Source organism: Centruroides vittatus, unplaced genomic scaffold (genome assembly GCF_030686945.1).
Source record: "Centruroides vittatus isolate TY-2023 unplaced genomic scaffold, ASM3068694v2 contig_628, whole genome shotgun sequence".
NCBI classification, from domain to species: domain Eukaryota; kingdom Metazoa; phylum Arthropoda; class Arachnida; order Scorpiones; family Buthidae; genus Centruroides; species Centruroides vittatus.
Genome location: NW_027122385.1, coordinates 619,999 through 642,652, shown reverse-complemented (window position 1 = coordinate 642,652; position 22,654 = coordinate 619,999). Strand labels below are relative to the sequence as shown.

General features: G+C 24.7%; 1 protein-coding gene across 1 annotated transcript in view; it reads right to left on the bottom strand.

The window, feature by feature from the left end:
• Positions 1-79: 79 nt before the first annotated feature.
• Positions 80-22,654, bottom strand: part of LOC136979552 (synaptogenesis protein syg-2-like) — a 290,470-nt gene continuing 267,895 nt past the window's right edge. The window contains exons 16-22 of the mRNA XM_067275555.1: positions 21,442-21,738; positions 20,775-21,056; positions 20,351-20,530; positions 15,259-15,380; positions 11,111-11,183; positions 2,072-2,193; positions 80-734 (exon numbers count right to left, since the gene is read on the bottom strand). Coding sequence (XP_067131656.1) covers positions 513-734; positions 2,072-2,193; positions 11,111-11,183; positions 15,259-15,380; positions 20,351-20,530; positions 20,775-21,056; positions 21,442-21,738 — 1,298 coding nt within the window. The 3' untranslated portion in view covers positions 80-512. The remainder of the gene's footprint in view (positions 735-2,071; positions 2,194-11,110; positions 11,184-15,258; positions 15,381-20,350; positions 20,531-20,774; positions 21,057-21,441; positions 21,739-22,654) is intronic.

The window sequence follows — 22,654 nt, the reverse complement described above, 5'->3', positions numbered from 1 at the left end:
TACAAGTACAATTTGAGTTTTATATTTTTTTAAAATTTAATAACATATACTCTAAAAAACTATAAGAATTCAACCATCCGTTATAATAATCAGAAAGGACAAAACTAATACTTAAGTAAACTAAAACTATTCACAAACTGTACATAGACGAAGTTGATGGTTGTGCTGTAGATTATTTTATATAAGAGTTTGACTTCCATTATGAATTATCTTCATTAAAACAATTTTCGTTTGACTTCTGCAGTCGATATGAATTTTTTTTTTCTCGTTCTGTCTTTGTTAGTGTTTAAAGGAGATAAAATTCTTTGTTCGTCGTCGTTAAAAGAACATGGTAATTTGTGATCTTTTCTATTGTGATGTGTACTGCACGAAGAAAATTGTAAGATTTTTTAATAGAGAAAGTTTTTAATTACACCCTCTTCACTTTCTCGATGGTTCTTGAACAATAAATAGTTCAGCGAGGTATTTCAGTATATTTTTTGATAACTCTAAAGGCTTTCTTATATCAAACCTCAGCTATCGAGGTATTCTATAAAAGGTTTCAATGGTGGTTGTTCTGGTTCAAATAGAATATGACGTATCCTTAAATCGCAGCTTGAGGTTGATGTCATTGGCAGTGATATATTAGGTTCAGTAAGTGAGGAAGCATCTGAGTTGAGTGACCTCGTTGATGAAGAAAGGCAGTTCTTGGATTTTCTAAAAGGCGATTGGTCATTCTCATCCGAGATCTTTTCCTTTTAAAACAAAATTTTAACAATGTATGAATTAATAACTTTGTGTAATAAACTTTCTATGATTATTTTTAAAAGATATTATCATATCACAGCAATTTGCAAGTAATTTAGTAAATTTTATATAAGAATTTAAAATATTTATAACGAGAAATATAGATAACAACATATAATTCTTTTACTGTAATTAAAGTTAATACTTTAATTTGTGTTTATGAAATTACTATAGAAGCCTCGTATATTACAAAAATATATTAAGTACATAATATATTCTATTAAATACCAATATATTATATAAAATATCACAATTAGTTTATATATATATAAATGCTATTTTAAAAACTAAACAAATCGTTAACTCATTAACATATAATTTTCTTCCAGAAAATATCATATCAATCATTTCTTTTATTATACCAAGTTCATTCCGTATATTTTATTTACAGTACTGTCATTACAAAACAGTTTTTCAATCTGATTTGCTCTGTAGAATTTTTTTATTGTTCTTTTTTACCTAGAACTGTGTTATTTTCTTAATCACTATCAAATTTATAGCAACTTATTTGGAAATTAGAAACATATTTGGCTTGTTTCTTTATTATTCAACAAGATATACAAATCAAAATAACTTGTGAAATATTTATCATGATTATTATATAATAGACATATCACAAAAAAATTTTTACAGTTCTATTGTTAATTGGAAAGACTTGCGGATGAAAATAACTCGCATGTATAAAAATTACATCAAGTGCAGATTAAGATTCATCTTATTTTCATATAAATGTCTTAATTTATATAATGTTAAAAACATGTAAATGAAAAAATAAAACTAAATAATTCAAACAGAATATATGTTACGTTCGCTTTCTCGTTCATTAGTAAGGTATTTAGACGTTTATAATAAATAAATTATTAATTATTTATAAAACAATTTATTTTTGGCAATAAATTACTATAATTATTATTTTAATAATATTTTATATTTTATTCTGAACATATTTTTCAAGATTTCAAAATGTTTTTATTTCACATTATGTAAAAAAATGTATAAAATACTCAAAATAATTTTTAAAAATTATGTATTGTAATGTAATATATATTATAATATATGTATATTGTTTCATTAGTTAGGAGAAATTTCCATATAATAAAAAAGAATATTTTTGTGGCATCAAAATTAAAATTTCAATTAAAATATATTTGATACTTTTGTAATTAATTCTAAAAAAATTTTATACAACATAATATTGGCAAATTAATGAATTACGATAAGAATATCATAAAATTTTAATTTGTTTAAATAAAATTTTCCAAAGCTTAGTTAAAACAGTTCTTACATCTTTGAAGGCACTTGCATCATAATTAATTCTTTTCAAAATATCTGGGAATTCACTACTACTAGTTTTATGAACTAATTCTTCAAATTTTTCCGGAAATGTATCACTTTTATTCTTTCTTCCTGTTGGAAAAAAAAATTGCAAAATCACAAACACTGAAATAAGTTTTAAATATTAGAAATCCATAAAGTGAAATTCTCAATAATAAGTTCACATAAGTCCTAAAATCATCTTTATTTTTTATCTTTAACACGCTAAATTTGTATACTTGAATTTACAAAATATTTATAGGCTGTATAAAGAACTATTGGAAGCTTCGATAGATTTTATCAAATTAAATCAATGAGCTATTTATGATTCTATTAATGTTACTAAGAACGAGGGCATAAAGTACGAAAAATGAAATAAGTTAAATATGATCACAATTATCATAAAAAACATAAAAATCGATGGCTTTCTTTACTTTTAACTATTATTCGCAAGTAAAAAGAACCAAAAATAAGAAAATAAAAAAATTCTTTTCAACTGAAATTTTATAGAAATTTTCTACGAAATATTGTAGAAAAATGTACATAACATTTTTAAAGAAATTATTTATGATATAAATTTATACCATAAATATTTTAACGTTAAAAAAGGCTGAAAATCATTTTTAAAAAATTGTTATCTACAAACAAAATTGTTGTTTCAGTGAAAATATTAAACCAGTTTTTAAATTTTATGCTCCGTTTTGATAATAATTAAAATGAGCATACAATAAATCTTGTTTGTGTTCCTTAAAGTTAAGTGAAAACAAAATTAAAAGATTACATTGTATGAAATAGTGCAAAAAAAGCTTTTGTCAAAAGCGTAATGTTTCATAAGCAGCTTATATACGATAAAACAAAACAAAGCTTTCGCTTTAATGCACGTAAGGATATACTTAACAACGTGAAGTAGATTTATTTTAGAAGAGAAGTTCTGCTTTGAAAGCTATGTATAACAATGTTCAGAATAGTCTTCATAAGAGAAATAATCAGTTATTTATATTATTTTTATAAAGAAATATATCGTATAATAACATAATATGTATACTATAATTAATTGAAAACTTCGATTTCTGACCGCGAAAATTTCTGCTCTCAAGTTTATGGTGTCAGGAAAGTTCAACAATTATCAATTATAAAAAAATAAAGTTGGAAACAAAAGCTATTTTGAAACGTGACATAAAATCTTAAAATCTTTATTTTCGTTTCAATTCTCTAATGCTATATATATATAATTTGTTCTAAATTAATAATAAAGCTAAATATAGATTTTGGCACTTGTTCAATTTGAAGTTTTGTCCTAAATTCTAAGCCTTATTTTTTTACTAAATATATAAGAAAATTCACTTTTGATATGTAAAAAACACATTGTAGAAGAATGGTAAATTCTCAATAATAATGATTAAAATAAAATTAACAAATTAAATTTTAAGTTTTGAAAACCTTACTTTTTATTCTTTTTATTACCAATAAATAAATAAATAAACAAACAAATAAAACAAAAATGTAGCAAAACGTTTTTTTTTAAATTTAATAAGGTTTATAACTAGTCAATCAATTTTAAAGATTAAAAATAATATTAATAGCTATTTATTATTTACAGTTTTCTAATTAATCAGAAATAAATATTCTTAAGTGCTTTATAAATTTATTTTCTATTTAGATGTAGAAAACTTCAAACTTAATGTAGAAAATATTCGTTTAATTCAAATTTATGAGAGAGATAATTGAAAAAAAAATATATTGTATATGGTTTAGCTTATAGATTAAAACGTTTAATATATAGATCCATATTTGGATAGGAAATACATTAATAAGCTTGAACGAATAATCATACAATCATAGAAAACATACAAAAAACGAGCAATTATTTATTGTGACAACTCACAGTGGCAGGCTGCAATTTTTAGTCATATTCTTAATTTATTTAATTTAAAACAAGTAGTTCCATCTCAAATTAGTAGTGTCTTGCCCTGTACATCACATTTTCCTGGTAACAACAGAGTCATGCCGGGTGATCTAAGTAACTCCATTCAGGGGAAGTGGCTGTTTTTGAAACCTTAGAACTCTACACGTATACCTATGTGCTACTCATGTAGTCGTCTCCTTACTGCACCGGCCTGTGTCAATGATGTCTATTGTTTCTTGTTAAAAATCGCACAACACTACACCGCTCTTGCTTCGTGCACTGCTTTCCATTTTATCGGTCAGTTGTCTTATGTTCTCGCGCATCAACAATGTTGCCACTCACAGTTTCTTGGCTCTGTGATGGAAATTTCGCCTGTCAAAAATTACTGCGCTGTTTCACATCTTTCCGATTTTTAACGCCAGTTTTCTTCTTTTCTTTTGAACGTACCTTGGAATTTGAAATCTAGAGATGCTTTCTGAGATAAATGACCTAATTATTATAGATTTCAATAGAATGAAGTTTATCGTTATATAAATTTCGAAAGATTCTAACCAAATAAATTAAATTAGCAAAATTTTGTATGAAGTTATTCAAAGTTTATCGTATCCAAGTTACTTTGGTTACAAACTGAAAAACGTAAATAATAAATTTAAAATAAATAACTAAAACATACACAAAATGCAAAGGAAAAAGTAGGACAACATGTGCACAGGAAATGAGCTTTATTGGAAACATGAACATCGGTGCTTGCATATGACATTATTCTTAAATATGAAGATGCACAAAAAGCCCATCGCACACATCGAGGCATGCCTGCGCAAGCCGTAGAATGGCTGATTGCAAAAGATCCAGTATCTTGTTGTCCACAAAACTGAACGCAGCATGAAGACGAGCAACCAAATCGCTTTCTATAGTAACTAGAGTTTGCTATACCAATTCCTTCAGATGTCCTCATAGGAAGAAATCCAAAGGTGTTAGATCTGGCGATCGTGGCATCTTTGGATTAGATGATATTGGTTGGATATGGACGTGGGGGTCCGGTTGTGCGGCCGTCATATCTGGCGATCGTGGCGGCTGCACAACCGAACCCCATGCCCATATTCAAACCAATCACGTACAGGAGGGAAGAAATACGCCAGTGCTCCAACATTAGGCCACGTATTGCCGATTAGGGTATGTCATCGAGTTAACCAGTTAGTTCCTCACAGAGAAATACCAGCTATGAATGTCCCATTAGCCGTTGAGGCAGCAGTTACGGTCCAATAATGCAACTGCTCAGTATTGCAGTCTACATATTTACAGATCAGCAGACTTGATGTCTCTGCGAGTGGATTACATAAGGATTGGACTCTGACCACACATAACTGTTGTCGTTGTTGAAGGCTACAGAAAGCGACTTTGGTACTCGTCTTTAGGTTGAATTCACTTTTGTGGACATGATGCTGGATCGTTTGCAATCTGCTATTCTACGACGTGTGCATGCGTGCTTCGATATGCGCGGTGGTCATTTTTGCATCTTCCTATTTAAGCATAATGTCATATGAAAGTACTGATGTTCGTGTTTCCAATAAAGCTTATTTTTGTGCGCGATGTGACGTCATACTTTCTTCTTCGCATTTTTATCAAAAAGTATAGGTCGTAGAGGTATGGGTCTCGGGTTATTTTTCATGTACTCCGAACGAAGATTCTCATTCTGCAGAGGTTATGCGGACTTAAAAGGACACCCCGCATATAGAGCGACGTTTATGTATCTATTTTAACATAATGATAAGAATAACGAAAGATTTTGAATTTACGTTTTCTAGCATAACTTGACATAAATTTAATTATGAATTAATAATATCTGATATTGCTTATAGAAATTCATTTTAGAATGTTAAACTTTCAATACTCTATATTTAAATATTTTAAAATCTTATTTCAGAATATATATTATATTTTATAACATTGGATATTTGTCAAATAGTTGAAAATTACGAACATTCGTTACGTGCTCATTATAAATGGGTAAAATCAGTTATAAATATTGAACATAATTTTTGAATAAAAATGACTTCATAATAAAGCTAATTGGGAAATGAATCTGAGATCGCTCATCTTTTACTGATAATCTGATTTTAGTATTATTATAATTTAACATTCTAAAATGAATTTCTATAAGCAATATCAGATATTATTAATTCATAATTAAATTTATGTCAATGTATGCTAGAAAACGTAAATTCAAAATCTTTCGTTATTCTTAGAACAATTAAATGTAAGCAAATTATTTAGTATTTTTATATTTTTTTCAAAGAATTCGCTAATAGAAAAGAAACAAGCTTTCATTATCTAGAAGAACTTAGAACTTAAAATCTCAAAAGACAAACTTCTACAGTTTGAACATTTACTAAGTAGAAACGTTGAATAGCTACGAAATTACCTTTGTTATTACATTCTTTAATTTATCAAGTGATAATGTAATTTGAACAGTATTTATACTATTAAATTAATCAATTATATATATTGTTAAATAGATAAGAATTTAAGTATACAAGGGATAAATTTACCATAAAATATTTCGAAACAGATTAATAAGTCAATCGTAAGTCATGAAAATTCCACAGAAATATTAAGTTAAATAATACTTGAAATATCATTTTTAAAATATATGATAATTATAGTTTATTAATTAATAAGATTAGTTGTATTATCGTACAGCGTGTTGTTAAATAGCAGCGTCTATGCAGTCGCAGGAAAAAGTTATCAAGTATAATCAGAGCTTCATTTGTCACCTTTCAGAACTGAACGAATGAATTACACTTTCTTGTTTTTGCTACTGTTAACACACATAATTGGGTAATTTAAGCCAAAGAAAATTCTTATCGCGTCTATATTCTTTTTCCTTTCGAAAAATGTGGCAGTACAGGTTTTTATATGAACACTATTCTAGAATTATACTTTTTTAGGAAGATATAAAACAGTACACACACACACATACCAATGCACTTTGCAACACAATTCTACAATCGCCTCTTGCATACTAAAGTTTATCTGTTTGCAATACCAAAAGATAATAAAAAGCTTTTATTTAATATTAAGAGTTATCTAATATTGATCAGTTAAGAATTAATTATTCTGATAAAAATTTTGTTGTGAACGGGACTATAGCTTGTAATAAGTTTCTTGAAAATTAAATTTAAACATAAAGGATACAATCGTTATTTTTTATTTTATCATCAGTATCTGATAAAATATTAATAAATATTTAAATCAAAACAAATTCTATTATTGTAAAACTAAAAGTAAAAAATAAATAAATAAGTTTGCATTTGAAGAATGAAATTCCTTGAAATGACAAAGTAGCTCTAACTCCAATTACTTTTTTCTTTTTAACACTAGTTTTTCAATTTTATTATATACAATTTTAATGTAAATAAAAATAATCTCCTCAGTAGGATATATGACGATTCATAAGAAAAATGCATGTATCATATCCTATATTATGTTAATGTAATAAAGAATTATAAAAGATGTTTTCGAATAGTGTCTAATTCATTCCCATCAAACAGTATGATCCCGAGAGTTTTTGATTACTAATAATGTTTGATCTTTACAAACATTACTATAATCCTTCATTTGCAAAACAATATTTTATAATTAATATCTTTAAATCTTTTCATCTTTATCAATTAATTATATAAAAATTTATTTATAGTATAAAATAACTTCTATTGAGAATCGTATTCAATTCCATTTAAAAGTTGTATGCACAAGTATATTTGATTTTCAGATAAAATTGCTCTTATCCATTATTCATAGACAAAATTTTAGGATGTTAGAGAAAAGCATCATATTTGTATATATTTCTGGAATAAATTTTAAGTTCTTTCTATAATTAGATAGAATTATATACTTTCAGAATGTTTACAATTCTTCTATAAAGTTGAAGTATGTGTCTCTTCGCAATCACGTCTCTCTACTCAAATGTTATCATTTCAAACTGTCATTATATAAAAGGTATCTAGTTTGTGGACATTTGAATGTATAGCATAATTATCTGTATATTATTTTTTAAATATTTACAACTTTAATATACGAAGAATATCCTTGATAAATTATTTTTATGAAGAATATTCTATAATTTATATACTTGTTAATAACTACAAGTTTAAAAGAAGTAGATCTCCTTATTTTCTTATTTATACAAGAAGGAACATGTGAAATATTTTTTTAAAATAAGCGTAAATTAAACTATAAAGTACGAAAAAGATTATTTCATAAGGAAGGAAATTTATTTTCACTTTTGAATTTTGTATTTCTTCTAACTTATTCTAAATTTTTAAAAAATGAATAAAAGAATTCTTTTGAATTGAAAATATTAAGAAAATTGTATCTAAAACATAGTTCTTTGCTAAGAATATTTCAATAAAAATTTCTATAAATTAATATTCAAATGTTATAATTCCATATTTACTCTGTAAATAAACATATACAAATGAAATTTTTATTTACTATATAAAATTATTTGCAGATTAAATAATGAATTTTTAATGTTTATCAAAACAGTTATAGTTTTAAAGATTATTTAATGTTTAACATATTTTAGCATTAATTTATTAATTAAAATTCCTTATATATTTGAAATATTTGCGATTAATTTAAATACGCTATAATGGAACTTTTACGTGTCAATATAATTTTAAATTTAAAAAAGTCTGCATAAAATTATAATGTAAAATTTTATAATCCAAAATATTATCAAACAACGATTCGATTCGTAGAAGTTTTTATTACTAATTATAATTAAGTTTTACTTAAGATTATTTAAACTTTGTCCATTACCATTGGAGACATTTTAATCCTGATTACTCGAGTTAATTTTTTAAGATTTCTTATATGTAAATCAGATGTAGAAATATTAAAATCTGCATAAACATTCACATTTTTTAGAATAAAATTAAGAAATTTGTATTGGATTAAATCAAGTGACATAATTTAACAGATTGTGTTATTTAGCTTAAAATTTAAAAAAAATTACTGTAATATATAGAATTTAGTTAAAAATAAATAAACTATATACTTGTTTATTATTTAAGTACACAAATAATTTATATTATTAGAAATTATTTATTACTCATAGTACATTTTAATTATGAGTTTCAATATATTTCAATTAAATAATAATTTATTGAAAAACTTTAACATAACTATAAAATTTATTAGAATTTAAAGAAAAAACTTAACAGAAAAGGTTTTTCCTAATAACCTATTAAAAATAAAAATCATTTAAAAATATTTTAACAGTCGGCTCTACATTAGTTTTTATCTAAGAAAATTTTTCATTATTAAAATTAAGCATAAAATAATTATGCTTAAAAAATAATTAATAAAAACTTTTACCTAAAAAACCATACTTTATACAATTAATTTAGAAATATCATTTGTTATTCTAGTTTAATTAAATGTACTGTACATTTTGTAAAAAGAACTATTATCATCAATTTTCGTTTTTGTTTTAATTAATTTTAAACAAATGAAAAATAAATAAGATAAAACTCAAGTTAATAATAATAATTTATATAAAATCTAATGCTAGTAATTATTCACATTAATTAATAATAATCTAAATATGATGTATAATAATAGAAATGCTATAGCAGTTATTTAAGAAGTTTTTGATATAATTTTTTCATTATTAATATATATTAAATATATATAGGCCTATATATGTTTATATTTAACGTATTTTAACTTTTGTATATCTTAAATTATAAATAAATTATATGAAAATTTTTTAAATAAATTTCTATCATTTTTCACATATAAAATTTAGAAGCATTTAAATTGAAGATAGAAGTTTATAACATTTTATGTATGCGTATATAATATCATCTATGACAATAGTGTAACTAAATTTTTAATTTTATAAAGACTTTTTTTATAATTTAATAAATTGCATTTTTTATATTCTAAAAGTGTAATCTAGAAATTAAAAATAAAATATATTTTTTTAATTTTAAATTGTTTATTTTCATTTAATGTTTACTAGTACTTACAACTATTGGATAAACTAAGGTATTATCACGCCCAAAAGTGTAACTTTAATTTGGTGGCTGAATTCAAGCAAGTTTTTATTGCCTCGTAATTCTTCTAAAGTAGATATCTGAGATCGTGAAATCCCAATGCATCGTTTTCTTGCTATGAAAATTTCCTCTTGATTTCTTTACAGTTCCAATTTAAGATATTGCAAACTTAAAATCTGAACTTAAATACGAATACAATAAATTTGATCGATTCTTATATGCACTTGGCACTAACTCTTATCTCATCCTATAGAAATTTGGTAAGATAAGAATTACCGTGTTAAGTACTTAAATCTGCGTACGTAAGTTAATTAATTTGACTACTTTAATTTATACTACACAAAGTACTAAACTTGCATCGTGCATTGTGCAAAGTACTGTACATTTAACTTATTCTGAAATATAATAATTTTAATCATTTTTGTAATAAGTATTTAGAAAAACAATTAAAATCAGTGATAATAATGTATTTATTAGTTTTCTATGCTGTAAATTTATTTTAAAACCTCTCTAAATATTTATTATAACATAAAATTCTTTTTAATATTAACAGATTCTGGTATTACGGAAAAACTAATTAATTTATACAAACATATTTTCTTAGAATTAAGTATAACATATTCATTAAGATTTATTCATAAATTATAAATACACTTTATATGTTGTTATTACGTTGTTTAGAAGTTTTAATCCCAGAAGTAATTCAAGTAATTAGGAATGTCACGCCTAAGAAAATGGATTAAGTAATAATTGATATAATACGTAGTTAATTACTTTAATTCTATCTGATTTCTATAAAGATTTATAAACAGAATAATGTAGCAATATAATATGTCAACTGCTAATGAATTGTTTAAAATTTGACACATTAAAAGGAGGGGGATTACAATGAAACATTCTAATACCGATTTAATTATTGTAATTATAATTATATCTTCGCTTTATTTAAGTAAGTTATAAATATTGCTATTAAGTTAATAGTAATTATTTTTACTAAAATATGCAAAAAAAACGAAAATTGATTTTATTAAATACTTACTCAAATTACTTGGCTGTAAATTTAATCTTTTCCCTACGATATCGACCGTCAAATATGTTTTCTGATCTTTATTCTGTAAACAAATTTATTTAAATTATATTTAAAATTACTTTATCCTGAATCAAAAAGAAAATCCATTAAAAGTTAGTCTTATTATTATTATTATTATTATTATTTTATACTATTTTTAAAGTATAATTTTTTTATTATATAAAGAAAGATTATGTTGGATTAATTATATTTTGCCCCGTTATAAGAACTTTTTGCATGGAATTTTCTACCGTAGGAAACAGTTATAGCAAGTATATTATAATGATTAGCTGTATGGCCTGGACGACATAGCTTCAGATTTTTGCTCTAAGGGCCAGGATTGAGTCCAAGTTATGAATGCCTGCACTAACTGAGGATGAGACGGCTACCCCGTCGGATTCTGCGCTATGTGAGGCCTGCTGAACACAGTTAAAGAGAATGCAATTACTTCCGCGTATCGTAAGACAGACGGAGTTCTGGATATATTCACCCCATCACAATAGATCTTACAGGCCTCAGTGCTATGTAAATTCTCTCACACAATCTATATAAGAGCTGAAAAAATCGTATACTAAATTTTTATTTTTCTACTTTTTTTTCCTTTTTACTAAATTAAGTTGAAAAGAAAGTGTGAATTGAAAAAGAAATTTGAAATACATAAATTACAATTTTTAAATTTTATCAATTTTAGAAATTAAGTTCTTTAAGTTTAAGTATTATGATTTATTAATTTAAAATTAATAATATATTCAATATTTGTGTTTATGTATAATTAATATATTATTTCTGAAACTTTCGGAAGAAATTTTTAGTATATGTAAGAACATTTTTATAAATTTTGCAATACTGTATGTCAATATAATAATTTCACAGAATTTGTTTTGCAAATTCTAAGAATAATTTAAAATCTTAATAATTATTTTTAAGAAACTATATTAATAATATGAAATGTAAAAAGTTATATAATAAAAAATTCTATAATAAATCTGCCAATGTTGCGACATTATCAAGATGTCAAACTTCTTTGCTTGCAACGCCATTTACCCCATAGTGGAGAATTTTGTAATTAAAATTTTTCTTTCCTAAATCCTTTCTCGCGTCCATTAAATTGTGTGTACACAAACTTTTCTCAATTAGCTTACAGGTTAGAGCTAGTGTCCTCTGAATAGGACAACTTTGATTATTATCATTTTGTATTAAAGTCATAGTAGATTCGGAAAAAATTGTTAATTATTTAAATAAAATTTACTTAATAAATATTGTATATAATATTAAAAAATTTCAATTTTAATTTCAAATTTTTTACACAATACTTTTTCTGTGTTCTAAACTCAGAAAAACTTATATTGAAAAATCTTCTCTATTTCAAATTAGTTAATTTTTAATTAAAACATATTTTTAAGTTTCTAAGAGTGTAAATGTGATTAATCATTCGATTTCTGTACAGATAAATAACTAAATTTCTAATTAATTTATATTATATTAGAAATTAATAAATATTGTGTGATGTTTTAATTACGCTAATGAGCTAATAATTAATTAAGCTAAAACTTTTTATGAACTTCAGAAACTTATTTAATTTTGTTTAGTACTGTATTATTGTGTTAAAGAAATATGTTTACATCATATCTTTTAGAAGCTTGAGTAAAATCCAATAGAAAACTACTTTTTAATATTGATATGTTTACTAGTTTTCTAATTTTTAATTTCAAGTGTTTGATGTTTTCATATTGATGTAATTATTTAAAATAAATTAAGTGTTAAATAAATTAATTTTTCCAAAATTTTATTCACTTATCTATCATTATAGGAAAAGTGTTTTGTTTAATAGATAATTCGTAAGTAAACATTTGCATTAAAAAACATTATAAGAAAAATGTTCTATATATATTATATTATAATATAATATTGCATTATATATACATCATATAAATATTATCCCCCAATGCAATTATTATATACTTACGATTTATTTATACTATTATACGATTTATAGAACAAAACACTTTTTCTGTAATGATAAATTATTGAATAAAAGTTTGGAAAAGTTACCCTATGTAATGTTTCTAACTATTTTATATTCTGATTAAAATTATTATATTCCATTATTTTGACAAAGGCGTTGAAGGAGAAAATCGAATTCAAATGGAACTGGAAAACGCATTGCATTCGAAGTTATTATAATATTTTAATCGAAAAGGATTAATACAATTTATAAAATTATAAAATTCGCAAGTTGTAAATTTTATGTTTATTCCAAATACTTGTATCCATTAACGTAATTTTAAGTTAATAAATAGTAATTAAATAATGATCTTTTTAAATTGGAGTTTTATATATAATTTGTTTCATAGAAAACAATATACTTAACAATAATGATTATGAGATAAATTGTAAATGATAAATAGTTATCAGAATCTTTAGTAATAAAATAAAAAACAGATTTATTTTAGATATAAAACTAGAAATAAATTAATGTATATCTTTTAAACAAGATGTCTTGAATTATTCTCATCCTAGATTTTATTTTTTTTTTTAATTTTACTTAGTTTCTATAAGACAATACTATAATAACTTATACTTTTAAATTATTTTAGTACTAAATATTTAAACTTATTTTATAATTATTATTTGAGTTAATTATAATATTATTTTAAATTTTTATATTTTAAAATTATTTATTTTAATTTATTTTAAACGAAATAAATAATAAAAAATACTTTCGAAAAATATCATGTTAATTTTCTCCAATTCTAATTTACTCTACTTCAATTATACGAAATAAAACTTTCTATTGTATTTTTATTAATACACACGATTAATAATAATTTTAGAAATTTTTTATATCCCACATAATTAACTCAAAAAATATAAAAATTAATTCATTATAAATAAAAGAAATTATATTTTAATCAATTAAAATGAAAAGATTTTTTAATCAGAATGGCCTTATTAATGAAATTAATATTGGAAACATAATGTTTTATATTTTATATTTATAATTTATATAAAATCATGTAAGCGAATATATTTTTGTTGACTGAAGCTACGTCGAAAAAAATCATTTTAAATCTATTTCATATACCATAAAATATCAGTTCGTAAACAAGTCGAATAAAGATGACTAAAGATCCTCGGATGGATTTCTCTGAAATCAAATCCATTAGCTTCATTCGGAATGAAGGAGGAAACCAAACTGCCTTAAATTGTTAGGATTTCACATTCACATCTTTTTGCGAGCTTATTTATTTTGTTGTTGCTCGGTTCTTGCTAAAGTAAATGTAACTTTGTGGAAAAAATGGTATTGCCAATGCTATCCGTTTCGAACGCCAAGAGTAGAATATTCAACAAGTTTTCATATGTTATACGAATGAGAGTAAGCTACCATATTTTACTTGTTTGAGGATTTTACAACGCTGTAGCACTAAAGACTAGAGTGGAATAAGCACCGATTTATATTGATTATATATATCGGTGATTGGTTAATTAAAATTGAGTATATAAATTATTTAAATTTATATCACTCAATATTTAATACGTTTTATAGAATAGTAGAAATAATATAATTACTTCACATAATTTTCATTATTAAATAAGGTTAAGTAAGAATCAAAATAACTTAATAATGAAATATCGACTTTTAATATAAAGTAACTTCTCTGTTTGATAAATAATGAAAATAAATATGTAGAAAAATATATTTAAAAAAATTATATTAATAATAAAGTATCATGTGTCATGTTTTATAAATTTTGATAAATAACTAAATGTTTTATAAATTGTATAATTAATTGCTTGTTAAGTTTGCTGTTATCTCCTATCATATTTTTAACCGATGATGATTCACAATTAAGAAAATTGGCTTTGACACACAGTTTAAAACATTGGTTCCGTGTTTCCGATTTTAGCTTCATTATTCAGTCTCCATTTACATAATCTATTCAAGTCATTCTAAGCGTTGAAAAATATAAAGTTTAAAATTCTTGTAAGCATATTAGACATTAATTTACGTTGTAAGTGATATATAAAGATTAATTGTCTGTTAATAAAAGAATACGTCGTAAAATTAAACTGATAATTAATACATAAGTAATCTTTGATAAAATTTAAAATCTTACTTTGATATTTTCCATCACTATGTGTTCATGAGCTACATCTAATTTTTCTCCTGTGATATAAAATGACTTTCCTTCTATTGTATATCTTACTTGCTTATCAATATCATGAACACAAGACTGTCCTGCAAAAAGAGAAATTTCTGTATTAATATATAATTAATTTTATCTTGAATTATATTCAAAAATGTCTGAAATTATACATAATTTTCCAATACATAAATGTAGAATACAGCGAGAAGACTTTTTCTGTCTCCAAACCTCTCTATCAGTTGCTTTATAAATTTTTTGGAAAGAATAAATTTATTTATTTTTAACTTTATAATATTATCAAAAAAATACATGAGTCATTTTACAATACATAATTCGAAAAGAACAAGGTATTAACTAGAAAGTGACAAGTGAAATTTGAAACAAACAACATAACAAGAGTTTATTGCTTCTATAAATTTTACGACAGGATAGATATATAAGCCATTTCTCTTCTAAAAAGAACATCATCAAAAAGTTCTTATCCCATGTATTGAATTATTATGACTTTTTTATTAACTCCATAAAAAAATACAAGGATATATTTCTGTGCGACTATTACACTTCTTACGTATAGTATATATACGTAACTTTTCAATATTTTAAAATGGTTTGTTATAGTAAATAAAACAAGATTTATTTTTAAAAAATTATAACGTGTTCCATTTAAACTCTCATACCAAAGAATTATAATAGAAATCGATTAATTCTTCTATTTTATTGAATGTAATTAATTTAATAATAAAAATCATTACATAATATATTTATTGTAATATATAATGTACATTAAATATAATTTCAAATTAAGATATATTCCATGGACTCAATAATAATTAATGTGTTTCGATGGGGGGGCACTCTGATTGTCATAGCTGTTGGCATGAATCTTTCTCCACTTCCAAAGTTTGTCTAATTTTTCAAGAGATGAAGAATATTAAATTATTTTGGAATAATATGAATGGTGTTACTAGTTGCTGGAATAGAACCGAATCCTGGTCCCTTACAGAAAACTCCCATAAAGAGAGGAAGATCACCACTAGCTCGTCAAAAATTGCTGACTAATAATACCAAATCATTTGAATCGCAATCAAATCTTATCACCGAATATACAGAACTTAGAAGAACGGAATAATTATTCCATAGAGGTGAGCTAATTAATTTAACCTCCTCACAAGAACAAGTACATGCGGAACAAACAGACATTTCAACAGCAGAATTATGTAAAAAGATAGTTGAATTGATAACCAATAGTAATGATAAGCTAGTGAGACAATTTTCACTTATAAGACAAGAAATTAATATAATTCAAAATGAAATTAAAAGTTTTAAAGATCAATTAAAACAAATTAATATGAGAAATGATAAAATATAAACTGAATTTAACAAATTAAAATTAGAAAATGAATCAACTCAATATAAACTGGATTCTCTTACTAACACTATGAATAATAATAAAATAATAATATACGACTATTCAAATCAGTTTAAAGATATAACTAAAAATGAATTAGTAATATTTTTCTTTAGTACTTTAAAAATAGTATGCAGCGAATCGGAAGATATAGAAAATATCTACTCAATACCCAATTCAAATATTCATATTAAGTGCGTAATATTAAAGTCATATCAATTAAGAAATAGAATCTTTGCAGCCTTTAATAAGTCGAAGTATAGCAAGACGCTAGGAAATTGGCAAGATATTAATATGTCAGCTGATTTAAAGATTCCCGCAAAAAAAGAAAAACTTTTACCATATTACGTAGATTTTAAGAAACAAGGATTACGATTAAAACTGCGTAACGACTATTTGATAATTAATCGTCAAAAAATTACATATAGTTATATTCAGAATCAGTTAGTATACGCTGATGATTTTTTGTTGTATTCTCTACAGAAAAACCCAATAACATAATTAATCCCGAAGAAGAAAGTGAAAATAATCAATATAGTAATGTTTAAAACAATCTTAAATTAAATATCACGAACTGGAATTGCCAAAGTTTAATCCATAAAATAAAAAGTCAGGAATTTTCACAATTACTATATAATACTGATCTCTTGGGTATAACTGAAACCTGGCTAGTCACACCACTGAATGAAATTATTAAAAATAGGATGGAATATACAATTATATTTTCTGATGCACAGAAACCAGTAGGACCAGGGCGACCTTATGCGGGCCTTTGTCTAATGATAAGAAAAAAACATCGGTACTGTAAAATTTATCCAAAAAGCAAATAATTATATTTTAATCTTGTTCCAAATCGCTAATATTGATATGAACTTCTTATACAAAAAGTTATAGTTACGTTAGTTTACGTTCCGCTAGATCAGATAGACTTATTAAGCGAAATATTTAAAAATCTCGAAAAATGGAAAAATATCTCTCCATATGTATTGCTATTTGGTATTTTAACTCCAGGATTGCACAGATAATAGATACAGAATACAAAGGGCCAAATAATCTAATTCACTTTAACCAAGAATCAAAAGATAAAAAGCACAACAGGTTGGGACTTCAAGTAATAAAAAATACTCAACAATAGTAATTACTAATTTTAAACGGAAGAATAAAAAATGATTATCCATCTGAATTCACTTGTGTTGCTAATATTCGAAGTTCGGTAATAGACCTAACGATATATTCTGAATTGCTGTCTGACCTATGTATAGAAATTCAAGTACTAAATTGCGACCTATCTGATCATTTTCCAGTCAAGACTGTCTTTGAAGTGGCAAATATCAAAGTAAATAATAGAGAAATTCAACCTTATCAAAAAATAAATTATGACTATCTGAATTTTCAAATGCAAATTAAAAATTTGTCTAAAATTATACCGGGAAATGGACTAGAGTTATATTCCCAATTGGAAAATCTAATAATAAAATTTATTAATATAATAAAGATTAATAATATAAAAACCAATATGTTTAAGAAACCTTAGTATGACTACTTGCTATATCTGTAAATTAAAGAAAAATAAAGCCTTAAAGCAGTTTAGGAATATGTCAAACGAAACAAATCTTATAAACTACAAGAAACTTAAAACAATGTATCATAATTTGTTAAAATCCAAGAAAATAAAATATTTTAAAAATCTAGAACATCAGTTAAGCTTAAATAAAGATAATATTCCGTTTTGGTCAACAGTACGAAAATTACGTAAACAGGATACCGAGAATCAATCGCAAATTGACTTCTTAACCTGATCACTCTATTGTAAAAGAATAACTGCTATAACTAATATAGAGTCGCTAAATCTGGAAAGTGAAATTTTAAATCTGGTAATTACCTATGATGAATTGGAGGCATCAATCAAAAAAATGAAAACAAAATCTTCACCGGGTATTGACATAATTACAGTTAAAATTACTACCATCATCAGGAAAAACGGGTATTCAATTCATTCTATAACTCAGCAAACTTTCAGGAATCTTGGAATACAGTAAAACCGCTAATGATCTATGAAAAGGAGACAGAAAAGACCCCGGAAACTATCGACCTATAGCATTATTACCAACATTACAAAAATGCTATACTTCTATACTGGCACTACGATTTCAACGATGGACTGCGGAACTTAACTTGAACTCAAAATTTCAATTCGCATTTATAAAAACAAAAGTAACAGAAATGGCCTTATTCTTCTTATTATCAATAATACAAATTTACTTACTAAAAAAAACATAGAGAAATATATTCAGTTTCATCGATATATAAAAAGCTTTCGATTCAGTTCATGTCCCAACTTTGATAAATAAATTGAAAATCTGTGGCTCTGGAAAAAATTTTCAGATTCAATTGAGAAATTATTTTCAATATACAAAATTAACATTATTCATGTAACCAAATATTCCCAGAATTAAACATAAACCGAAGATTACTACAAGGAGAACCGCTATCGCCACATTTGTTTAATTTTTATGTAAATCAGGCCTGGCCAACCCGCGGCTCGTCACGTTAAATTGTGTGGCCCGCTAAGCAATATTATGTATCTATTACAACTTTTGTTTCCCGTTATGTGTATACTAAAACAATTAAATAAATTAAAATTTGCATGTGTCATTGTTATGATGCGCAAATGCGAGTCGAACTCTTGGTATAAAAATAAAATCTTATTCATTTTGTATTTGTTTTACTTTTTTAAAAGCATGTTTGCTTAAATTGTGGCCCACCTTGATGTTACACGTGATCAAAGTGTCCCGCGAAACAATTTGGGTTGGCCAGGCCTGATGTAAATGATATGGTTAAACTATTTCTACTCGATACTGAAGTAATTCAAATTTCTGGAAGAATTTGCCACTATAGATGATCTAGTACTACTTGCACCAACAAAAATCGCCTTGCAACACAAAATAAATATAGTAAACAATTATCTGAATTCTCTGTTTTTAACGATCAATATTTCTAAATCCAAAATTATTATATTTATAAATAATGTCAAACTTCCAAAACAAGAAAAATTATTTTATTTAACCTTCTGATTATCCCTTCAATATACTTTGTAAGCCCTATTATATGTGCACTAGATTTATTATACGATTTAGAAAAATTCCACGTAATTTACTTACGAAAACTTTATAAAATAGAAAGAATCCTATATGTTCAACATTATTACAATTCTCCATATTATTGGATTACCTTTACCCTGTTAGCCGCATAAGAATCACTATTATTATTATTTTAAATTAATATATTGTTTTAATATTAATTTCAAATATATATTATTTATTTTTAATAATTTAAATATAATTTTTAATATGAGTTTGAAAAAAAAAATTTCTATAAACTTCTTAGTTAATGTCCACAGAAAAAGTTTTTAAAACATTTTTGTTAATAAAAACATTCCAATAATCTGAAATATATAAATTTAAGATAGTTTTTTTTTCATTATTTCAAATAATTTAAATAAACTAATATTAAATACTTAATTAAGTTATAAAATATTGATTAAGTACCGTTAATAATTTATATATTAAGTTCTACTAATCAAAACAGTTCGTAACTGTAATCATTTCTGTCTGAACCAGATGTTAGAAAACAATGTTTGTTGTTTGCACTTACCTCCAATCGACCTGGCACAGCACTTGCCCTTGTGAATCAGACAGATCACAACTATCACATTAACCAATACAAAGACAGTTCCGACAGCTGTAACACATATCCACCACCATTTGGAGTTTCCAGTAGTGCTTTTGATTTTCTTGCCAGGAGAGGCTTGTGTAGAATCCATAACCGCAATTTCTTAAAAGAAAAAATAGAAAAAAGATTCAACTTTTATCTCAAGATAAATCAATTTAAGTTTACTTACTGTAGTTACGAGCTTATTTTCTTATTATAAGATTGTTAATTAATAAATTAAAAATATAAAATGATTTAATTTGGATAATCTTCGTACTCTTTAATGAAATATTTCTTAAATGTATAAGCTATCGCTGATAATTTTTTTTATTATGTTAATAACTCAGAAAATCTTTTTGTAACTCACCAGTGGTGCTGGCTTTTATTTCTGATGTGAAATTACTATGTCCTAGATCATTCCAAGCAGAAACGGCAATATAATATTCGGTTCCAGCTTTCAGGTCAACAATTTTGTGATTATGTCTCATCGCTACAGCATCTTGAAAGTAATATGTTTCTATTCCAAGCTGTCTGTATCTGATACGAAATGACGATACGTAACCACCATCAAAGCCGGGTTTCCATATAATAAATATATAATTATTACTGACGTTAACAACTTGTATATCAACAGGTGGTTCTGGTGGCCCTAACATGTAAACATTTTAAATAGATTTTAAATAATTTTTATACTTTATTAATTAAATAAGGTTAATAAAATTAAATATATCTTACACTGATTAATATAAGAGCATTAGATATTTATGCATAATTCAGATCACCGTCCATGCCTTATATCTTATGAAGTATTAAAGTTAAAATCAAATTGTCAAAAATGCATTACTAAAATGCGTGTGTAAAATCCAAAAAATATCAAATTTCTTTTTAAAAAAGCTTTCAGGGAAATATAGCATATATGAAAATCATATAAAATTCTGAATTTATTTCTTCCCATTTCCATTATACTTCCATTTAAAATTGACTTCGACGGTTGGTCTGAATTATCCCGTATATTGAAATAAATTTAAAATTACCTCTTTTGACCAATAAGAATTGAAAAATGTCCTTTCCAAGAGAATTAGTTGCAATACATTCGTAAATACCAAAATCTGATTCTTCCAATTGCTTGACGAGTAAAGTACATTCCCACGTTGAGTTTCGTGCGGAATTTCTTACTTCATATTTTGGACTTCTTTCTAATAATTGCTTTTTATAGGACCAATTGATGGACGTATTGGAATAAGAATCGGCGATGCATCGAAATTTTGCAGTATCTTTTATATCGCTCGCAACTTTTGACTTCATTTGAGATCGTCGAATTACTGGCCTATCTGGTCATACAGATGATATAAATGAATATATTTACTGTCTATTTTAGTTAAATTCGATATAGGTCATTAACTTTTGAATTACATTTCTTTTCTCAAATTGTATTAATTTACAATAAATTAAAAATTAATATCTGATTATATTTTAGAATCATCGTTGCTTTAAAGTGATAATGTATAGCAGATATCACATTAATAAAAAGGCATTTAAAATTGAAAATGAAATTAATAAATAAATATTTAGAATTTACGAGTAACGTCCTATTAAGTTTAGTGTGATTTGAAGTAACCATTTATAAATAAAAAAAGAAGAAAATTCATATTGGTTGCCTCTATCAAAATTATAATATAAGTTTACTGTAATAAATATGGTATTTAAATATATATTTATAAATACAGTATATTATATGTAGGCCTATTATAAAAATTAAATAATAAATTAAAAGTAATTTTTTTTAATTAAATTTAATAGAATTAAAACTGTTTGTTTGATCTTCTATAGGAAAGATTAGAACATTTCAAACAGTTTGAAGTTTACTTATTGTATCCAAATGAATATATGATAGCTGCATTATAATTATTAGTAGTAAATAAAAACCATTTGTTTATAAATTAACAAATTGTAATAATAAAGATTCGAGAAATAATTATATATTAATCTAATCATTAACAGATAGTTATAAGAAGTCTTTTTTAAAGATATTCATTAAAGAATTCTGAAAAATCTTCACAATATGTTCTATTTTTTCTTTAGAAAATGTATTGTTTTGTTTCTGATATATAATGTAAATGTAAAATAAAACTAACGTATTTGTTATAACATTCTACGAAAATAGTAGAAAACAAACTGTTAATATTTACAAGACATTTCTGATGAATATTGTTAAAAACCATTTCATATATATACAGTATATAAAAG